The sequence below is a fragment of the Zonotrichia albicollis genome, chromosome 18 (assembly GCF_047830755.1).
Source record: "Zonotrichia albicollis isolate bZonAlb1 chromosome 18, bZonAlb1.hap1, whole genome shotgun sequence".
Lineage (NCBI taxonomy): Eukaryota > Metazoa > Chordata > Aves > Passeriformes > Passerellidae > Zonotrichia > Zonotrichia albicollis.
This window is the reverse complement of record NC_133836.1, coordinates 11,995,733-12,010,338: the sequence shown is the minus strand read 5'-3', so window position 1 is coordinate 12,010,338 and position 14,606 is coordinate 11,995,733. Positions and strand designations below refer to the sequence as shown.

The 14,606-nt window shown below is 43.2% G+C and overlaps 1 protein-coding gene across 1 annotated transcript; it reads left to right on the top strand.

Moving 5' to 3' along the window:
* The first annotated feature begins 40 nt into the window (after positions 1-40).
* On the top strand, positions 41-13,931 carry LOC102068169 (solute carrier family 2, facilitated glucose transporter member 11). Its single transcript, XM_005493333.4, has 11 exons — positions 41-3,401; positions 4,199-4,359; positions 5,245-5,369; positions 6,257-6,386; positions 8,073-8,221; positions 9,628-9,815; positions 10,984-11,094; positions 11,445-11,546; positions 11,888-11,963; positions 12,296-12,423; positions 12,836-13,931. The coding sequence occupies exons 1-11, from the start codon at positions 3,306-3,308 to the stop codon at positions 13,040-13,042; spliced, it is 1,473 nt and encodes a 490-aa protein (XP_005493390.2). The 5' UTR covers positions 41-3,305; the 3' UTR covers positions 13,043-13,931.
* The last annotated feature ends 675 nt before the right edge of the window (positions 13,932-14,606 follow it).

The window sequence follows — 14,606 nt, the reverse complement described above, 5'->3', positions numbered from 1 at the left end:
GTCCCAGGATGAGGGAAGAGATGAGGATCTGACTCCATGTTTCAGAAGGCTTGATTTGTTATTTTATGATATATATTATATTAAAAGAAAATTATATATTAAAGCTATACTAAAAGAATAGAAGAAAGGATTTCATCAGAAGGCTTAAAAGGAATGGAATGATAATAAAATCTTGTGACTGACCAGAGAGTCTGAGACAGCTGGACTGTGATTGGCCATTAATTAAAAACAACCACATGAGACCAATCAAAGATGCACCTGTTGCCTTCCACAGCAGCAGATAATTATTGTTTACATTTCATTTCTGAGGCCTCTCAGCTTCTCAGGAGAAAAGATCCTAGCAAAAGGATTTTTCATAAAATATGTCCGTGATACTCTTTCACTACCCAAATTTTATAATGTATGAAAAAAAAAAGAAACATTTTTTCCTTTGTGATTGTTGCTATTTCAGAAGTCATTCATATATAGACATGGGCAAGAGCAGCTACCTCTGCTCTTGGAAAACACTGAGATTTTGAAGTATGCAGGATTTTAAGACAAGACAATCAAGAGCAGGACTCCATAGAATTGGGAACTGGAGAGATACTTTTCATTACTATAGTCTGGAGAGAGCAGGGAGGAGCAGAGGGAGAGAATGAAACACAGAATGAAAGCAAAAAGTGCCACTACTGTAATGATGGTGGCAAAATATAGTGTAATTCTTTGGTGAGGACCAGAGGAAGGACAAGAGACAGGGAAGTGGATCAGGGGGAGCTGCAGGGTAGGAAGCAGGGATGGACTGAGGAGATTGCCTGGGCTGAGGGAGAGGAGCATAAAGGGATATAAAGGTCAGAGAAGAGAGAAGTCCTCCAGTGTCCAGAGGTGCTCCCCTTGGCCACTGCTGTGGCTGCTCCCATGAGTCAGGACTGCATTTTCCCAGAGCCCTGCAAGGACAGAGGCCATCTGCTCCTGGCAGTATGAAACAGGCTTGGTCAGAAATGATACACATTTACACATTTACACATTTACTTGGCTTCCTGACTTTTACAGCCAGTCCTGTGGCAGAAAACATGAATTCCAGCATTTTTTTCTGACTGTGGCCTGAAATCAGGGGTCTATAAACTGATTAAGCGAACACAAACAGTGGTTACATTTCAGTTGGTCTAAGTTGTTAAATTTTAATTGAAATATTTAACAAGTTGGTTAATGATACTGAATTACAACACCTTCAACTGAGAAATCTATGACACTTGTTCACATTTTCTTATATAAGGTGTTAGGCAAAACCACATCTTGAAAAGTGATCCTCAGAGACTCACAGCTGATACTACTGTTTGCAAATCAAATAATTGTGCTCTGTTGGATTAATTAATAACCATCAACACTAGGGAATACTAGTACTGCTGCTGTCCTCAAACACTGCTCCTCTGCACAAGCCAGCTCTCACTTGCACCCAGCTGGTGTTGGGGTTCTTCCAAGGACACCCAACATCCCAGCCTGGGGAGCCACCAAGGGCAGCCACTCACCAGGAGAGGCAATTCCCCCCTAAGCTGTTTGAATAACGTGTAAAAGCCTTTTAACAGAACCATCTTGGACACTGCCCTTCAAAAATTATGGCTAAAATGAAAGATGTTACAGTCAGGATTTCAAACTGACATTAAACCTTCCTAGCATCTGCCATATATTATAGGGACGCAGACTTGAACTTTCAGCCACTGACCATTACTCTTGAAGAGTCAATTATCAGTCAGCTGGATGCACAGGCCAAGTAGGGCTTCAAAGGGCTTTTCTGGGCTGAGGCTCAAGGTAGCAGTCAGAACTTTTCCTGTGGTTGTGGTCACTGATTACCCAGAGTAACACTTGAGGAGTCCAAGCCAGCCCACTCCAGTTTGCACCAGTCCTTGGACTTTGGCTTCCATCAGTGCTTTCCTCCTTGTCCTTTGCTCATCTCCCACAGCTCCTCCTGTCCCCAGAGCCCTGACAGGAGCACACAGCTCCCCAGCTGCATCAGGAACCAACACAACAACCACACAGCAAGAACTTCAGAAAAACCAAAGGGAGCCTTAACACTGTGAAAGAACAAAATTGTTGCACTAAGGTAGAAAATCATAGAGAAAGGCTTCATAAAATCAAGCTTGCTCTCCTGGAATCAGTGGCTGGCCTTGTCAAAGCCAGCATTTTGCAAGTTCCCACGTGAAAGCAGTCCAGGTGTGAGCAATGTGTTAACATAACAATCTATTCCTGCATAAACTGTTCTTGCACTGTTAGATAGAAAAATGAAAACTGTGTTTCACAAACAACTCTCCCTGCAGGTAGACACTGAGAGTTTAAGTGACCAATCAATAGAGAATAACAACTTGTTACTAACCAATAAAGTAATAGGCAAGAAAACTATTAACTAATTGGAGTATCACATGAGGTCTGTAAAACTGTATAAAAAAGGAGTTATGTGAATAAAAAATGGCTTTTTTCCACCATGAAGAAAATGGTGTCCCATGTGATTTATTCCCATACAAAGTGATGTGTTGAAATATTATCTCAGGCTCCTCTTTCTCTATATAAAAATGAACTTTTTCCACAGTAGCCAAAGAAAGCATCAGCAAAGACCCAGACTGCGAGTGGGTGTGACTGCCTTTGCATGTAAGTTGGTGTGGAGAGGTTTGCTGTCCATTCAAGCAATGACATTCCCCTGATTAGAAACTGGCTTGGAAGTGCTTGGCAGTCGTTTGAACATGAAATATTCCAGGCACAGAGGAGCAGCATCACTCTCCTGTTGCTGGCCAGAATATCCCCAGTAAGAGGGAGCAGTGGGAGGGGTTGGGGTGCATCTAGTGCAGTCCTAAATTCTTACACCTCCTACCAGAGAGTTCTAAGAAAAGGTGAATAAACCATGAAACTTTCAATCCCCACATGTTTATCTAGTCTCAGCCAACTCACTGAGCAACATATTCATTTAGGTGAGATAACAAGTAGGAAAGGAGGAGGAGAAAGGACAAATAGACGGAATTGTTCACAAAAAGCTTTTGCACATTGCACTATGCTCCCCCAAGTGTGACAGTGCAGATTAAGATGGCAAAGCTGAGGGCTGGAGCACTGAAGTGTGTAACTGGATTCTGGGAGGCATCTGTGGGCTTTGCCTCTGCTCAGCACTCCCACTGCCCTGTGCCTCAGTAGCTGTGCTTTCCTATTGCTCCTGGTCTCAGAGGAGGCAGGTGTGTGGCACTGTTCACCTTGCTGGAGCTCCCAAGGAAAATACAGCACATTTGGAGGCATGTCTGGATAGCTGCACCTGTTTGTTGTTTGCTGGTTTTATTTTCTGCAAGAAAATGAGCTACAACCTTTTTCTCCTGGCTTTTGTCCTGGGCATGACTGGAACCTTCCACTATGGATTGCAGGTCTCCATTATCAATTCTCCTGCTGAGGTAAGCATGGAGAGCTCAAAGAGTGAGCTACCAGGGTTTCACTGTTCTCAGGCATCCATGCCTCTATTTGCAATGGCTAACTTGTTACTTTTGCTTTCAAAATTAGAAAGAATCATGGTTTCTTTGTTCTAATAGTAGCTGCTACTGCTCTTAAATTTCATGAGGCTTGCACTTCTGTCTGATGTGACAGAACTGGGAAAGGGAAGGGTGAATAATATCCATAAAATCAGCTATTTTCCTCCTCCTGAGTGGAATTGCTCCCAGGGCATTCTCCTCTCTCCATCCCTCAGGGAGTGCCATGTGCTTCACCACCCACACTATTTCCAAGTGGCTGTAAGGTGAAATAGGGCAGGGAAGGACTGAGGTCAGCGCTCCTACCTGCAGCTGGAAAAGGAAAGCTGGGAATGCTGTTTGTCATCCTGGATGGTACCAAGGACACTGAGCTCAAACTATCACCACAGACAAGTGGGAATGGCAGCAAAAGATCAGGGAGAGGAAAAAATCTGGGTTTAGCACAGAAACAGAACACCAGCCTGCTATTCCCACACTGGAATTCACAATTTATATTTAATATTGATATCTTTATTCACTGAATCTCTTTGCTAAAACATGAGCTCCAGGATGTTACTGGCAAAATTCCCATTGATTCCATTGGGACTGAGATTTCAACCAAGGTTATTGATAGAAATGTACCAAAAACACCAATAAACAGGTAAGAGAATTTAGAAAGCAGTGCAATTATGCAAAAACATGTTGACGAGTCCATTGTTTGTTTTTTTTTTTTTTTTCTTTTAAAGTACATCCAGAGTTTCATCCATGAGACCTGGCTGAAGAGATATGGCTCCTCTCCCAGTGCAGATATGGTCACTTTGATGTGGTCCCTCATTGTGTCCATCTACAGCATTGGGGGGCTCCTGGGCTCCTCCTGTGCTGGGTTCCTGTGTGTTCGCTTTGGAAGGTAGGCAGGGTTACACCAGCCCTTCTGTTCACAGCCACTGCTGCAGGGAAATAAACTGTGTCTCAGGAGAAACACTGCTAGAATGTGGCACTGGGAGCAGCCCAGGGTTTCCAATATAAGACCAGTATAGTGAAGGCACAGAATGGAAAATCTGCCAGTGGTCACAAGGAAAATCATACCCTCTGCCTTATAAAGTCCAAAACAAATCCAGTCCAGGGAGGCCATACAAGAAGTACATGCATTTTAAGGAGAATTTCAGAGACAGCCACTCACAAAGCTTGCTCTCCAGTATACATATTGACTCTACTGGAGCATCAAAACCTTCAACTCACTGATCAGTCTGTGACAAGTTTCCCTGTCACAGACATGTTTTATGGAAAATCCTTTCCTTAGGATTTTTCCTCCTGAGAAGCTGAGAGGCCTCAGGAACAAAATGTAAACATTGATTATCTGCTGCTGTGGAATGCAACAGGTGCATCTGGGATTGGGCTCATGTGGTTGTTGCTAATTAATGGCCAATCACAGCCCAGCTGGCTCGGATTCTCTGAGAGTCACGAGCTTTTGTTATCATTCCTTCTTTTTCTATTCTTAGCCAGCCTTCTGATGAAGTAATTTCTTCTATTCTTTTAGTATAGTTTTAATATCATATATATAATAAAATAATAAATCAGCCTTCTGAAACATGGAGTCAGATCCTCATCTCTTCCCTCATCCTCGGACCCCTGTGAGCACCATCACATTTCCCCTTTGCCATTTCCCATTTACTCCAGCTGGTCCCAGAAGCCAGCACTGGGTCTGTACCATGGTGCAGCTCATGGCCTCCTGCCAGGCTGTGAGTGAGGCCAGGGCAGTGCCCATGCTGACATGAATTTGGATGAATTCCAGGAAGAAGGCCATGCTGCTCTCCAACATCCCTGCTCTGCTGGGTGCAGCTCTGATGGGACTCAGCCGGCTCTGTGGATCTTTTGAGATGATCATTGCTGGAAGGTTATTTTCTGGAGTCTGTGGAGGTAAATTGCCATTCCTACCTGTGGTATTAAAGAGTGGGAAGAGCAGTGACTCATGGTCACAAGGACTCACCAGGCTGAGTGAACAGATCACAGATTTTTTACTACATTCTGCAGAGAGCGTGATAGCTGAGTGCAGTTTTAACTAAATAAGAAACCACAAACATAATTAAATTAGTTATCTATGGCATCTCCATTTCTATTTCTTCTATCTTTACATCCAGTCCATACAAAAGATACTGCCAACTTCTGAAAAAGCCAAAACATACAATATTTCAGGGAAGCATGCTCACTCCATAGAGAACTGGCCTCTGTGGCTCCTATTGCTTTTCACTGTGGCTGATGCTGCCCTCCACATTACAGACAAGGCAATGGTTTTCAAGCCAATTCAATTAGAATTTTCAATTCTAATTCCCAGATGCCTCAGAAGGTTACATTCTGTCAGTGCTTTTGATCTCTGAGCAGTTGGATAAAGATAATACTAACCAGAAAAAAAAAATTGAGAGGATAAAAATTAATTAATTCACTGAGCTAAGAGAATGTACAGCATTTGCCAGCTTGGTGGTTTCAAGCAGAAAATAAGGCACATAGCCACTGAAAAATGTCATTTAAGACTAGAGGGAGTAACCACAGCCTTGTCTGTGTATGGGGCTGTAGGAAACAATGTAAGGAAGGCCAGCCTGCTGAAGGATGGATTTCTTACAGGCCCACACTTACTTAGTGAAATATTTAGCAAATATTGGCCTTATGGGGCACATGCTTCATGTCAGGCAGCCACATCCTCAGCACAGATCAAAATGAATCTGAGAGCCAACCCTACAGAGTGGTGCCCTCCAAAACACCAGAGCTGGGAGGGTTTGCATGGCCCTCACAGCCCTTTGTCCCTGCAGGTTTGACTCAGAATGTCCATATCATGTACGCTGGGGAATGTGCCCCACGGAGGCTCCGCGGGCTGATTGCCATAACAGCTTCCACCTTCTCTGCTCTTGGAAAATTTGTAGGATTTGCTCTGGGTCTCAGGTAAGAGAGTCTGAAACATACTCAGTTTCTTCTGTTATTAAAATACATGCATATATCAATGTATTCCTGTGCCCAGGGGCTGCTATTTAGGGCAGTCAGTACCAGTCTGGTAACTCACAGATCTGGTAATTATATAATGGAGCCTATTTGGATGAGAAGCAGAGGGATCAGCCCCTGCAGGTTTTCCTTAGCACTTGTGTTGGGATTGTTGGTACCGGTGTGAAAAACGCCAATCACTTGTTTTTAAAATTTTAGATGTTTAATAGTAATAAAATGGTTTTAAAAATAGAAATGCAATTAGAGTCATAATAATTTGGACAATTTGAATTAGGACAATATGTGACAATAGAAACAAAGAGTTATGGATGTCCGGGTACCTTTTCTGGACAAAATAAGCCCAAAAGAGGGACACCTGTTAACAAGGATTGACCCTTAAAAGCAACAGCCTGTTGCATATTCATACACCTCATACATGACGCATAAATTCCATTTAAACACAGGATTCTGTCTGGGCAGTGTCAGCTTCTTCCTCATAAGCCTGATGGCATCATCCTGCCCAAGCCAGGCAGGAAGAAGTTCATTTCTCCTGATAATGGAGCAATAAATTCTCTTTCTCTGAAGGATTTGGGTGTCCTGTGGCTGCTATCTCAGTGCAAGTCCTTTCTTTAGAAAAAAGTATCCTCCATAGCATCGTTTCTATTTTAACATATTGTTATAACCTAAAACTATATTTAACAACACACTACTTAAGAGAATTAATAGAGCATAACTTTCTAACACAGCACATATAATATTCATTTGAATATTTGCACAAAGCCAACCATAAAATAGGCATTTTTCACACCTGTGAGCCCTCAGGACACAGGGAGGACACAGGGAGGACACGGGGTGGCCTTGCTGTGCCAGCACTGAGCAGCTCCTGTGCTGCAGGTGGGGCCCCTCTGCACTCCCTGCCAGAGACTCCCATCAGGAGCTGCCGGGACATGTGGGACCCCAGAACATCCCTCTGCTGTCCAGGACCCTGCCAGGGGTCTCAGGGACCCTGGCACAGAGCCCACAACACCTGTGGGTTTGATTGTGGTCCATGGAGCAAATTACCAACCTTAGATGAAGATCAGCAAGCCACAACAGTTTAGGTAGAATAATAGTGAAGTTATCACAGGGTGGAAAAGTAGATTTTAGGGTTTTGGTATGGGGGTTCAGGAGCAAGATGGAGGGAACTGGGTGTGTCCAGCCTTTCTCCTTCTTCTTCTTGGCCTCCATCTCCTGCTGTGATGTTGGCACTCACAGATTGGTTTAGAGTAGAAGCTCACTGTCTAACATAGGTGATGGGTATTGGGAACTAATTGTAAACATTGTACACTTAGTTTTTAGTATAAAGACACAACACTGCCCTGGGGGCAGGCAGAGTGCCTGGAACTGTCCTGCTGGATGGACCTCGGCAGGGCAGGAGAAAATTTTCTATAGATAAGAAACAATGAACAACCTTGAGACCGAGAAATGAAGAGCTCTGACTCCTTTTTCAAGCACTGGGCTGGGAAAAGAGACTTTCTAACTTTTCTTGGGGTCCCTCTGACCAGCAAAAGATCCCAACAGGGACACGGCCAGCAGGGCTGGGGATGAGCCTGGCCCTGCCTCTGCTCACACCGTGCCTCAGCCTCTCTAACCCTGCTGCTTTTGTTCCAGAGAAGTTCTTGGAGTGGAGGCTCTCTGGCCCGTTCTGCTGGCAGCCAATGCAGTCCCTGTCCTCTTTCAGCTTCTCACCCTCCCCTTCTTCCCAGACTCTCCCCGCTACCTGCTCATTGACCTGAAGGACAAGGAGGCATGCATCAAAGGTGAGGAAATGGGCCTTAAAGCATTCATTTTGGGAAAAAGGAGAAAACACTGTAAAGCCCCAGGTGAGCCTGGAAGAAAGGTCCAGGTGGGAAAAAGACTCTTGGTGTTTTGACTCTGGAAGTATCTTCAGCTTAAATGAAAGTCAGCCTCTTCTGTTTGTGTCACATTCACATTTTCTGAAAAATCCCTTTGCCCAGGATTTTTCTCCTGGGAAGCTGAGAAGCCTCAGAGAAAAAGGAAAACAATTCTTATCTCATTTGCCTCTCCTGTGTTTTGCTCATCAGGGATAATGTGTTTGGAGATTGTTTACCCACAGGTGATTGTTCCATTGGATTCTGCTCTGAGCTGTTTTGTTTCATTGGCCAATCAGTGCCAAGGTGTGTCAGGACTCTGGAAAGTCACAAGTTTTCATTATTATCTTTTTAGAATTCAGTAAGTATTTATTCTGTATTCTATAGTATAGTATAGTATAGTATAGTATAGTATAGTATAGTATAGTACAGTATTCTTCAATATAACATTATAAAGTAATAAATTGGCCTTCTGAGAACATGGAGTCATCATTCCTGCCTTCGTCGGGGCACTCCCTGCAAATACAATAGGTATTTAACTATCAAAAGATAGAACTCCTTAATGTAAACTTATTTTTTATATGTAGGAGTCATTTTATCTTGTCTGTGTTTTGGAGTGTGCACTAGAACAGCACCTTTAGCAGGAAGGTGTTCAGGGAAGGATTGATAAGAATGTAAGTGTGACTTACATTGCAAGACTGTCAGCAGCTATTGGCCAAAGGACAGTGTCAGAAATTAAAATTAAAACAACCCCAACAAAGGGAGAAATGACCTTTAGAGGAGGACTCTATGGCTATTAGAAGGTTAACTGTTTACTTTATTATACTATATTATGCTATATTACCTTACACTATATTACATTACATCTAAACTGAAACTGCACAAATACTGCATCAACTGCACAGGATATTGTGACTTTCAGTTGACAGTCTCGACACACATGTGGATTTAATTGGTTCATGAATTAAAAGACTCACACTAGAATCTAATTACCAATTCTTGTTAGGTAAACACTCTTCTACAATGCATTCTATTTCCTCTAAAACACAGGAGCAGTAAATGAGATAAGAATTGTTTTCTCTTTCTCTGAGGTTCAGAGAATGTGAATCCTAGAAAATCTTCGGGAAGTTGTGCCTTGCTTTTCTATGTGAAGAGAAATGTGGCCACAAGTGAGGTCATATTAAGATATATGGGTAAATCTGGACCTATGTCATATCTGAGCCCTGATCTCTAGGAAGGTCACACAAGAAAAGAGCATGATGTTCTAACGAGATACTCTGCAAAGCAGGAAATCATCTTCTGGACTCATGTGTGTGCTTGTCCTGTCCTTGCAGCTGTGAAGCAGCTCTGGGGGGACGGGGACCACATGGCTGAGATCAATGACATGGTGTCAGAGCAGAGAGCCATCGGCGGCCAGAAGGCCAAGGGCGTGTGGGACCTGCTGCGGGACAGAGCCGTGCGCTGGCAGCTCATCACCCTGCTGCTCGTGGTGTCCTGCATCCAGCTCCTGGGGGCCAACGTGGTACGTGCAGGGCCCTCTCTGCCCCTGCAGGCTCCTCAGCCAAAGCAGCCTCTGCCAGGGCCTGGGAGTGAGGGCAGCACTGCCCTAAGGAGGGATTTGTTGGTGCTGTTTGTTACAGTCTTTCCCCCTGGAAGTTTGGGACCTGGGATAAGTCTAGAGCTGTGTTATAGTGTCTTCTGAAGGCATTTCTATGGATTATGCTGTTAGGATAAGATTATTTTCTATTTTGTTAAGGTCTGGTTAGTTATTTTCTGTCCTGTCACCAACATTTTTTCATAAAAATCCTCTCTTTGGGATTTTTCCTCTTGTGGGAAGCTGAGGCCCCAGAAGAAGAATGTAAGCAATGATTAACTGCTGCTGTGGAATGCAACAGGTGCATCTGTGATTGGTCTTCTGTGAGTGTTTGGATTTACTGACCACTCACAGGAGAGCTTTCTTGCTTTCTGCCTGGACACAGAACTGTTGAAGTGGAGGGAGACGACCATCCGATTGATGAGCATCGACTTCGATTTATTGACCAAATCAGACACCTTTTATAACCGTGTTCATTCACTTCATGCATATTGCAAAATCCGAGCTCACGACAGGTCAGAGATTACACACCAACCCCTCCTTTTGTTTTCAATACCAAGATTTGTTTTCTCAAAACTTACTTTTACTTTCCCAAAACAGCCAAAGATAGAATGTTTACCTGTTATGAGAAAACTGCCTGAGAACCCTGGTATGAAAGGTTCTCGAGGCCTTCATGTTTGTCACTTTTGCTTTCCCATACCTTATCCAAGGACAAGATATTTACTTGTTATTAAAAACAACTTGAGAACTTCTGCTGTTTACAGAAACAGGCTGTGAGAATTTGCTTCTCACAGCTGCCTTTTAAGCCATTTCTGAGCAAAATTCTCCGACACAGAACATTGTGGATTCTATTCCTATTCTATTCTTAGGATAGCAGCTTCTGAACTTTTCTCTCTATTCCTGATAGTATAGTCTTAATGTATTATATATAATAAATTAATAAATCCAGCCTTCTGATCATGAAGCAAGATTCTCGTCTCTATCTCTCTCACCCTGAGGAACCCTTGCAAAGCCATGCAACACTGTCCCAAAAGACAGATGCTAGCATAAACATGGCCACATGTGCACAGCTTTCACAAATGTCTATTCTTTCCAGGTTTACTCTTATGCATACAGCATCTTTACAAAGGCTGGAATCCCCCCTGCTCAAACCCATTATGTCTCCCTGGGGATTGGGACCACTGAGATCCTCTCCACAGTTCTGTGTGTAAGTGGCTTTTCGGCTGAATTTTGTACTGTTGTAATACATTGCTCATTTTGATCCTTAGAAATAGAGTAAATGGAGCTTCAGGAGTGAAAAAATACAGTAAATGGAGCTTCAGGAGTCAGATTTTTGTAACAAATCAACCATGGAACCCATCAGATGAACATGGACAGTTCTGTTGAGCTTCTGGAGAAAGCTGAGAGCCTTTCTATCAAAATCACAGCCCATCCTGGGCCAGACTTGGGGGTCCCAGCTCCTGGAGCTGCTCAGGCCCCTGTGAAGGCAGAGGTGGAGCAGCTCCCAGGCTGGCCCCAGGCTGGCCCTGGGAGCTGCCCCATCTCCTCCTCTTGCAGGGCTTCCTCATCGAGCGTGCAGGGAGGAAGACTCTGCTGTGGAAGAACTATGCTGTGATGGCCTTGGCTCTAGGGCTGCTCACAATCACACTCTCACTGCAGGTAAGACCCCTCTGATGCACCAGAGCTGTGCCCAGGTTTTATTGTCTGACAGATCTCAGGACTATTTCCCTCCCCACAAATCACTTTTTAGTGAGTAGATGATTTTTGGGGCTAACCATCATATTCAGAGGTCTGCTCCCAGCCATGTACAGCTGGATTGAAGACAGTAGCTTTACACAACCAAGATCACTGCCAAGGCTATCTCATGACATTTCTGAAAGTAGAGGAAATAGATCTATGTTAAATAATGACATTACTTAGTAGTGATGAGCATTTGTAATTGAGCTAGGTAAATAAAATTTTATTTTCTGATTTTATTTGCTTTTCATTTCCTACCACAGGACTCCTTTTTCTGGGTACCATACTGCTCTGTTGCACTTGTCTTTATTTTCATCATGAGCTTTGGCATTGGGCCAGGTTGGTATTTTCTACTGGAATGTTTTCATTTATTCACTCTTTCCTTCCTCACTGCAGCCTTCAGGAGAGATCCCAGCATAGCTGTTCCACCACAGGCATGAATCCCTACTTCTGACCCAGTGCAGGTGTTGGTATTTCCCTCCCTACTATGGCAGAAGTAAAAATTCATTTTCTATTACATTCCTACATGCCTTTTCACTGAAGAGCAAGCACCACTTCAGACACTTCCAGGCCACTCAAAGCCATGGACTCATGCAGCAAAATGAAGTATGAGGTAAGAAAGCATCTTGCAAAATTTCTAAGTTTCCTTCTTTCTTCAATATCTTTTTCAGGTGGAGTCGTATGCCCCTTGATCACAGAAATATTTATTCAGTCCTACAGACCAGCTGCTTATGTATTTAATGGTGTTGTGAACTGGATCCAGCTCTTCATCCTTGGGCTTGTGTTCCCTTTCCTTGTGGTAAGCAAAGCAGGGTGTTTGTTTCAGTTCAGAGGAATTTAGACCCCGCTTGAACCCAGAGGAGGCATCTCTTGTCAGCACTTCATGCAACAGAGCCCAAATTAATTGAATTAATCACAGTTCTGATGGCCTCTTCCATTTTCACTAGGTATTTACTGGAAGTGTAGGAAACCCACAAAATACTGCTAACTCTACACAGGTTAGAGTGACACAGGCAGCACCGATGCAGTGACAGAGGCACTGACACTGTCAGATGTTATTTGAAGCAGGATTTATATCAATTAAATCTCTGACCAACTTCTTTTAGTAAATACAAACCCAGAAACTCTATATCGTAAGAGAAAGAAATCAAGATTTTTTTTTTCTCATTTTTTCTCATTTTGCACATTTTTTTCTCTTTGTTTTCCTATAGCAAGGTCTTGGCAATTTCTGTTTCATCATTTTCCTGACCTACTGTCTGTCCATGGCTATTTTTGTGCTCCTGGTGCTGCCAGAGACCAAAGGAAAGACCATGCTGCAGGTCAAGGAGGAGTTCAACCGCCTGAACTACCGTGGAAAGAAGGGGCAGGCAGCCCTAGAGCAGAGCCAGTGCTCAGTGGTGACTGTCACTAGGCTTTAAGGACAAACCCTCCGCTTCATTTTTGCTCTTTTGTTACTGTAATGCCCAGAAGTCTCATTAAGTAAGAGAGAATCCACCAAAAAATCACCTTCAGTACAGGGTGCAGCATGAACTTGGTGGTTCTCTCCAGCTCCTGAAATGTGAGCTGAATTAATTCCTCTGCAGAAAAAAATTAAACACGGTTTGTAGAGAAAATAAGATCTTTGTCAGTCCCTCCAAGCTTGCAGTTATAAACTGAAAACACAGGATCTGCTATTTTCTTGGCAAAACCAGGACTCCACAATTGGCAGAAGTGACTCTGGAAGGTGCAGAGGTACAGCAAACTTGCAAAGACAAAGCTCTGACACTGAAATTTTCTGCTCCTATTAACAAGTCAGTGCCAATGAGCTTTCCCAGAGAAGAAGCTTCAGTTCACAGGAAAAGAAATGTTTAGCTGTTTAATCCAGTGAAAGAAGAGTGCCTTGCCTAGCAGCAGACAGAATCAATATGCAATGTTTCCCCATGTTTACAATCTTGGAGGTTCTTCTGTTGGGAAAAACAGGGCTGTGTCAGCACTGATAGAAAGCAATGAGCAAAGAAAGCAGAGGAGAGGAAATCATGAGGGGGCAAATCCAGAGTGCAGATTCTCCTTCTACATTGGCAATGACTGGAGAACACTGAATTTCAGTGGGATTGAGCCCTGAGAGTGACTGGTGCTGAGGAGACAGAGAAGAGGGAATTTAATCCATGTGTGTGACTGTTTGTTCTCTTTCCAGGTCTCTGAATACTTCACATTTTCATTACAAAACCTGGTAAAAATCTGTGTCTGTGTTCATTGCTATATGACATGACAATTTTTTTGTATTCTTCATACTTAACAGTTTTCTGATAAGGAAATAAAAAACAGTGACTAGGGAAACACATCCTTCTGATTGTGCCTGGATTGATTTTCATTGAATGAAGAGGCAGGGGCAGAGGAGCCCCCATTTCTGGGGCAGTGTTGTTGGGCTCAAGGAATGCTGTGTCTGTCTTGTTCTGGGGATGACATCTTCAATTCCAACTGATGCAGATGCTGCACAACAAATTTTTCAAAAGGATCTGAATATTGAGCAGCAGGTTCTTTCACAGCCCTAAGGCTCTCCTGCTGTTTTATCTTCACATCATCCTCCAGCAGTATTTGTGGCAGTGCCAAAAGCTAATGCCAGGAGCAGGGAAGTTTCCCAACACAGCCATCCCTCCCAGGACAATCATCACACCACCAAAAATGGATAAAGTTTCTTGTTTCAAGGCTTGAGATCATTGATTGCACAGTGCCACTTTAATAACCAGCATGCATTCCTTCTTGTGGTCAAAAATGCAGGGGAAAAAAAAAAAGAAACATTGGAAGTGTTTTAAAAAGAAAATATTAAGTAATTGATTATTTTAAAGGTCCTATTTGGTTTGGTCCTTTCTCAAACTTACTGGTTCCCAATGAGAAAATTTTTATTGTCTTACAAGACATTAAAACCCCATTTCCTTATGCATGTCCTTCTACAACATGATTGTGTTCAACCTGCCTTACTTCTCCCCTGCTAGTAAAGCTGTC

Excerpts from the sequence above, each read along its gene's own strand:
- LOC102068169 (XM_005493333.4), top strand. The coding sequence starts at position 3,306 with ATGAGCTACAACCTTTTTCTCCTGGCTTTTGTCCTGGGCATGACTGGA. Across the intron at positions 8,222-9,627 it reads CAAGGAGGCATGCATCAAAG|CTGTGAAGCAGCTCTGGGGG; the intron begins GTGAGGAAATGG and ends CTGTCCTTGCAG. Across the intron at positions 11,964-12,295 it reads GAGCTTTGGCATTGGGCCAG|GTGGAGTCGTATGCCCCTTG; the intron begins GTTGGTATTTTC and ends TATCTTTTTCAG.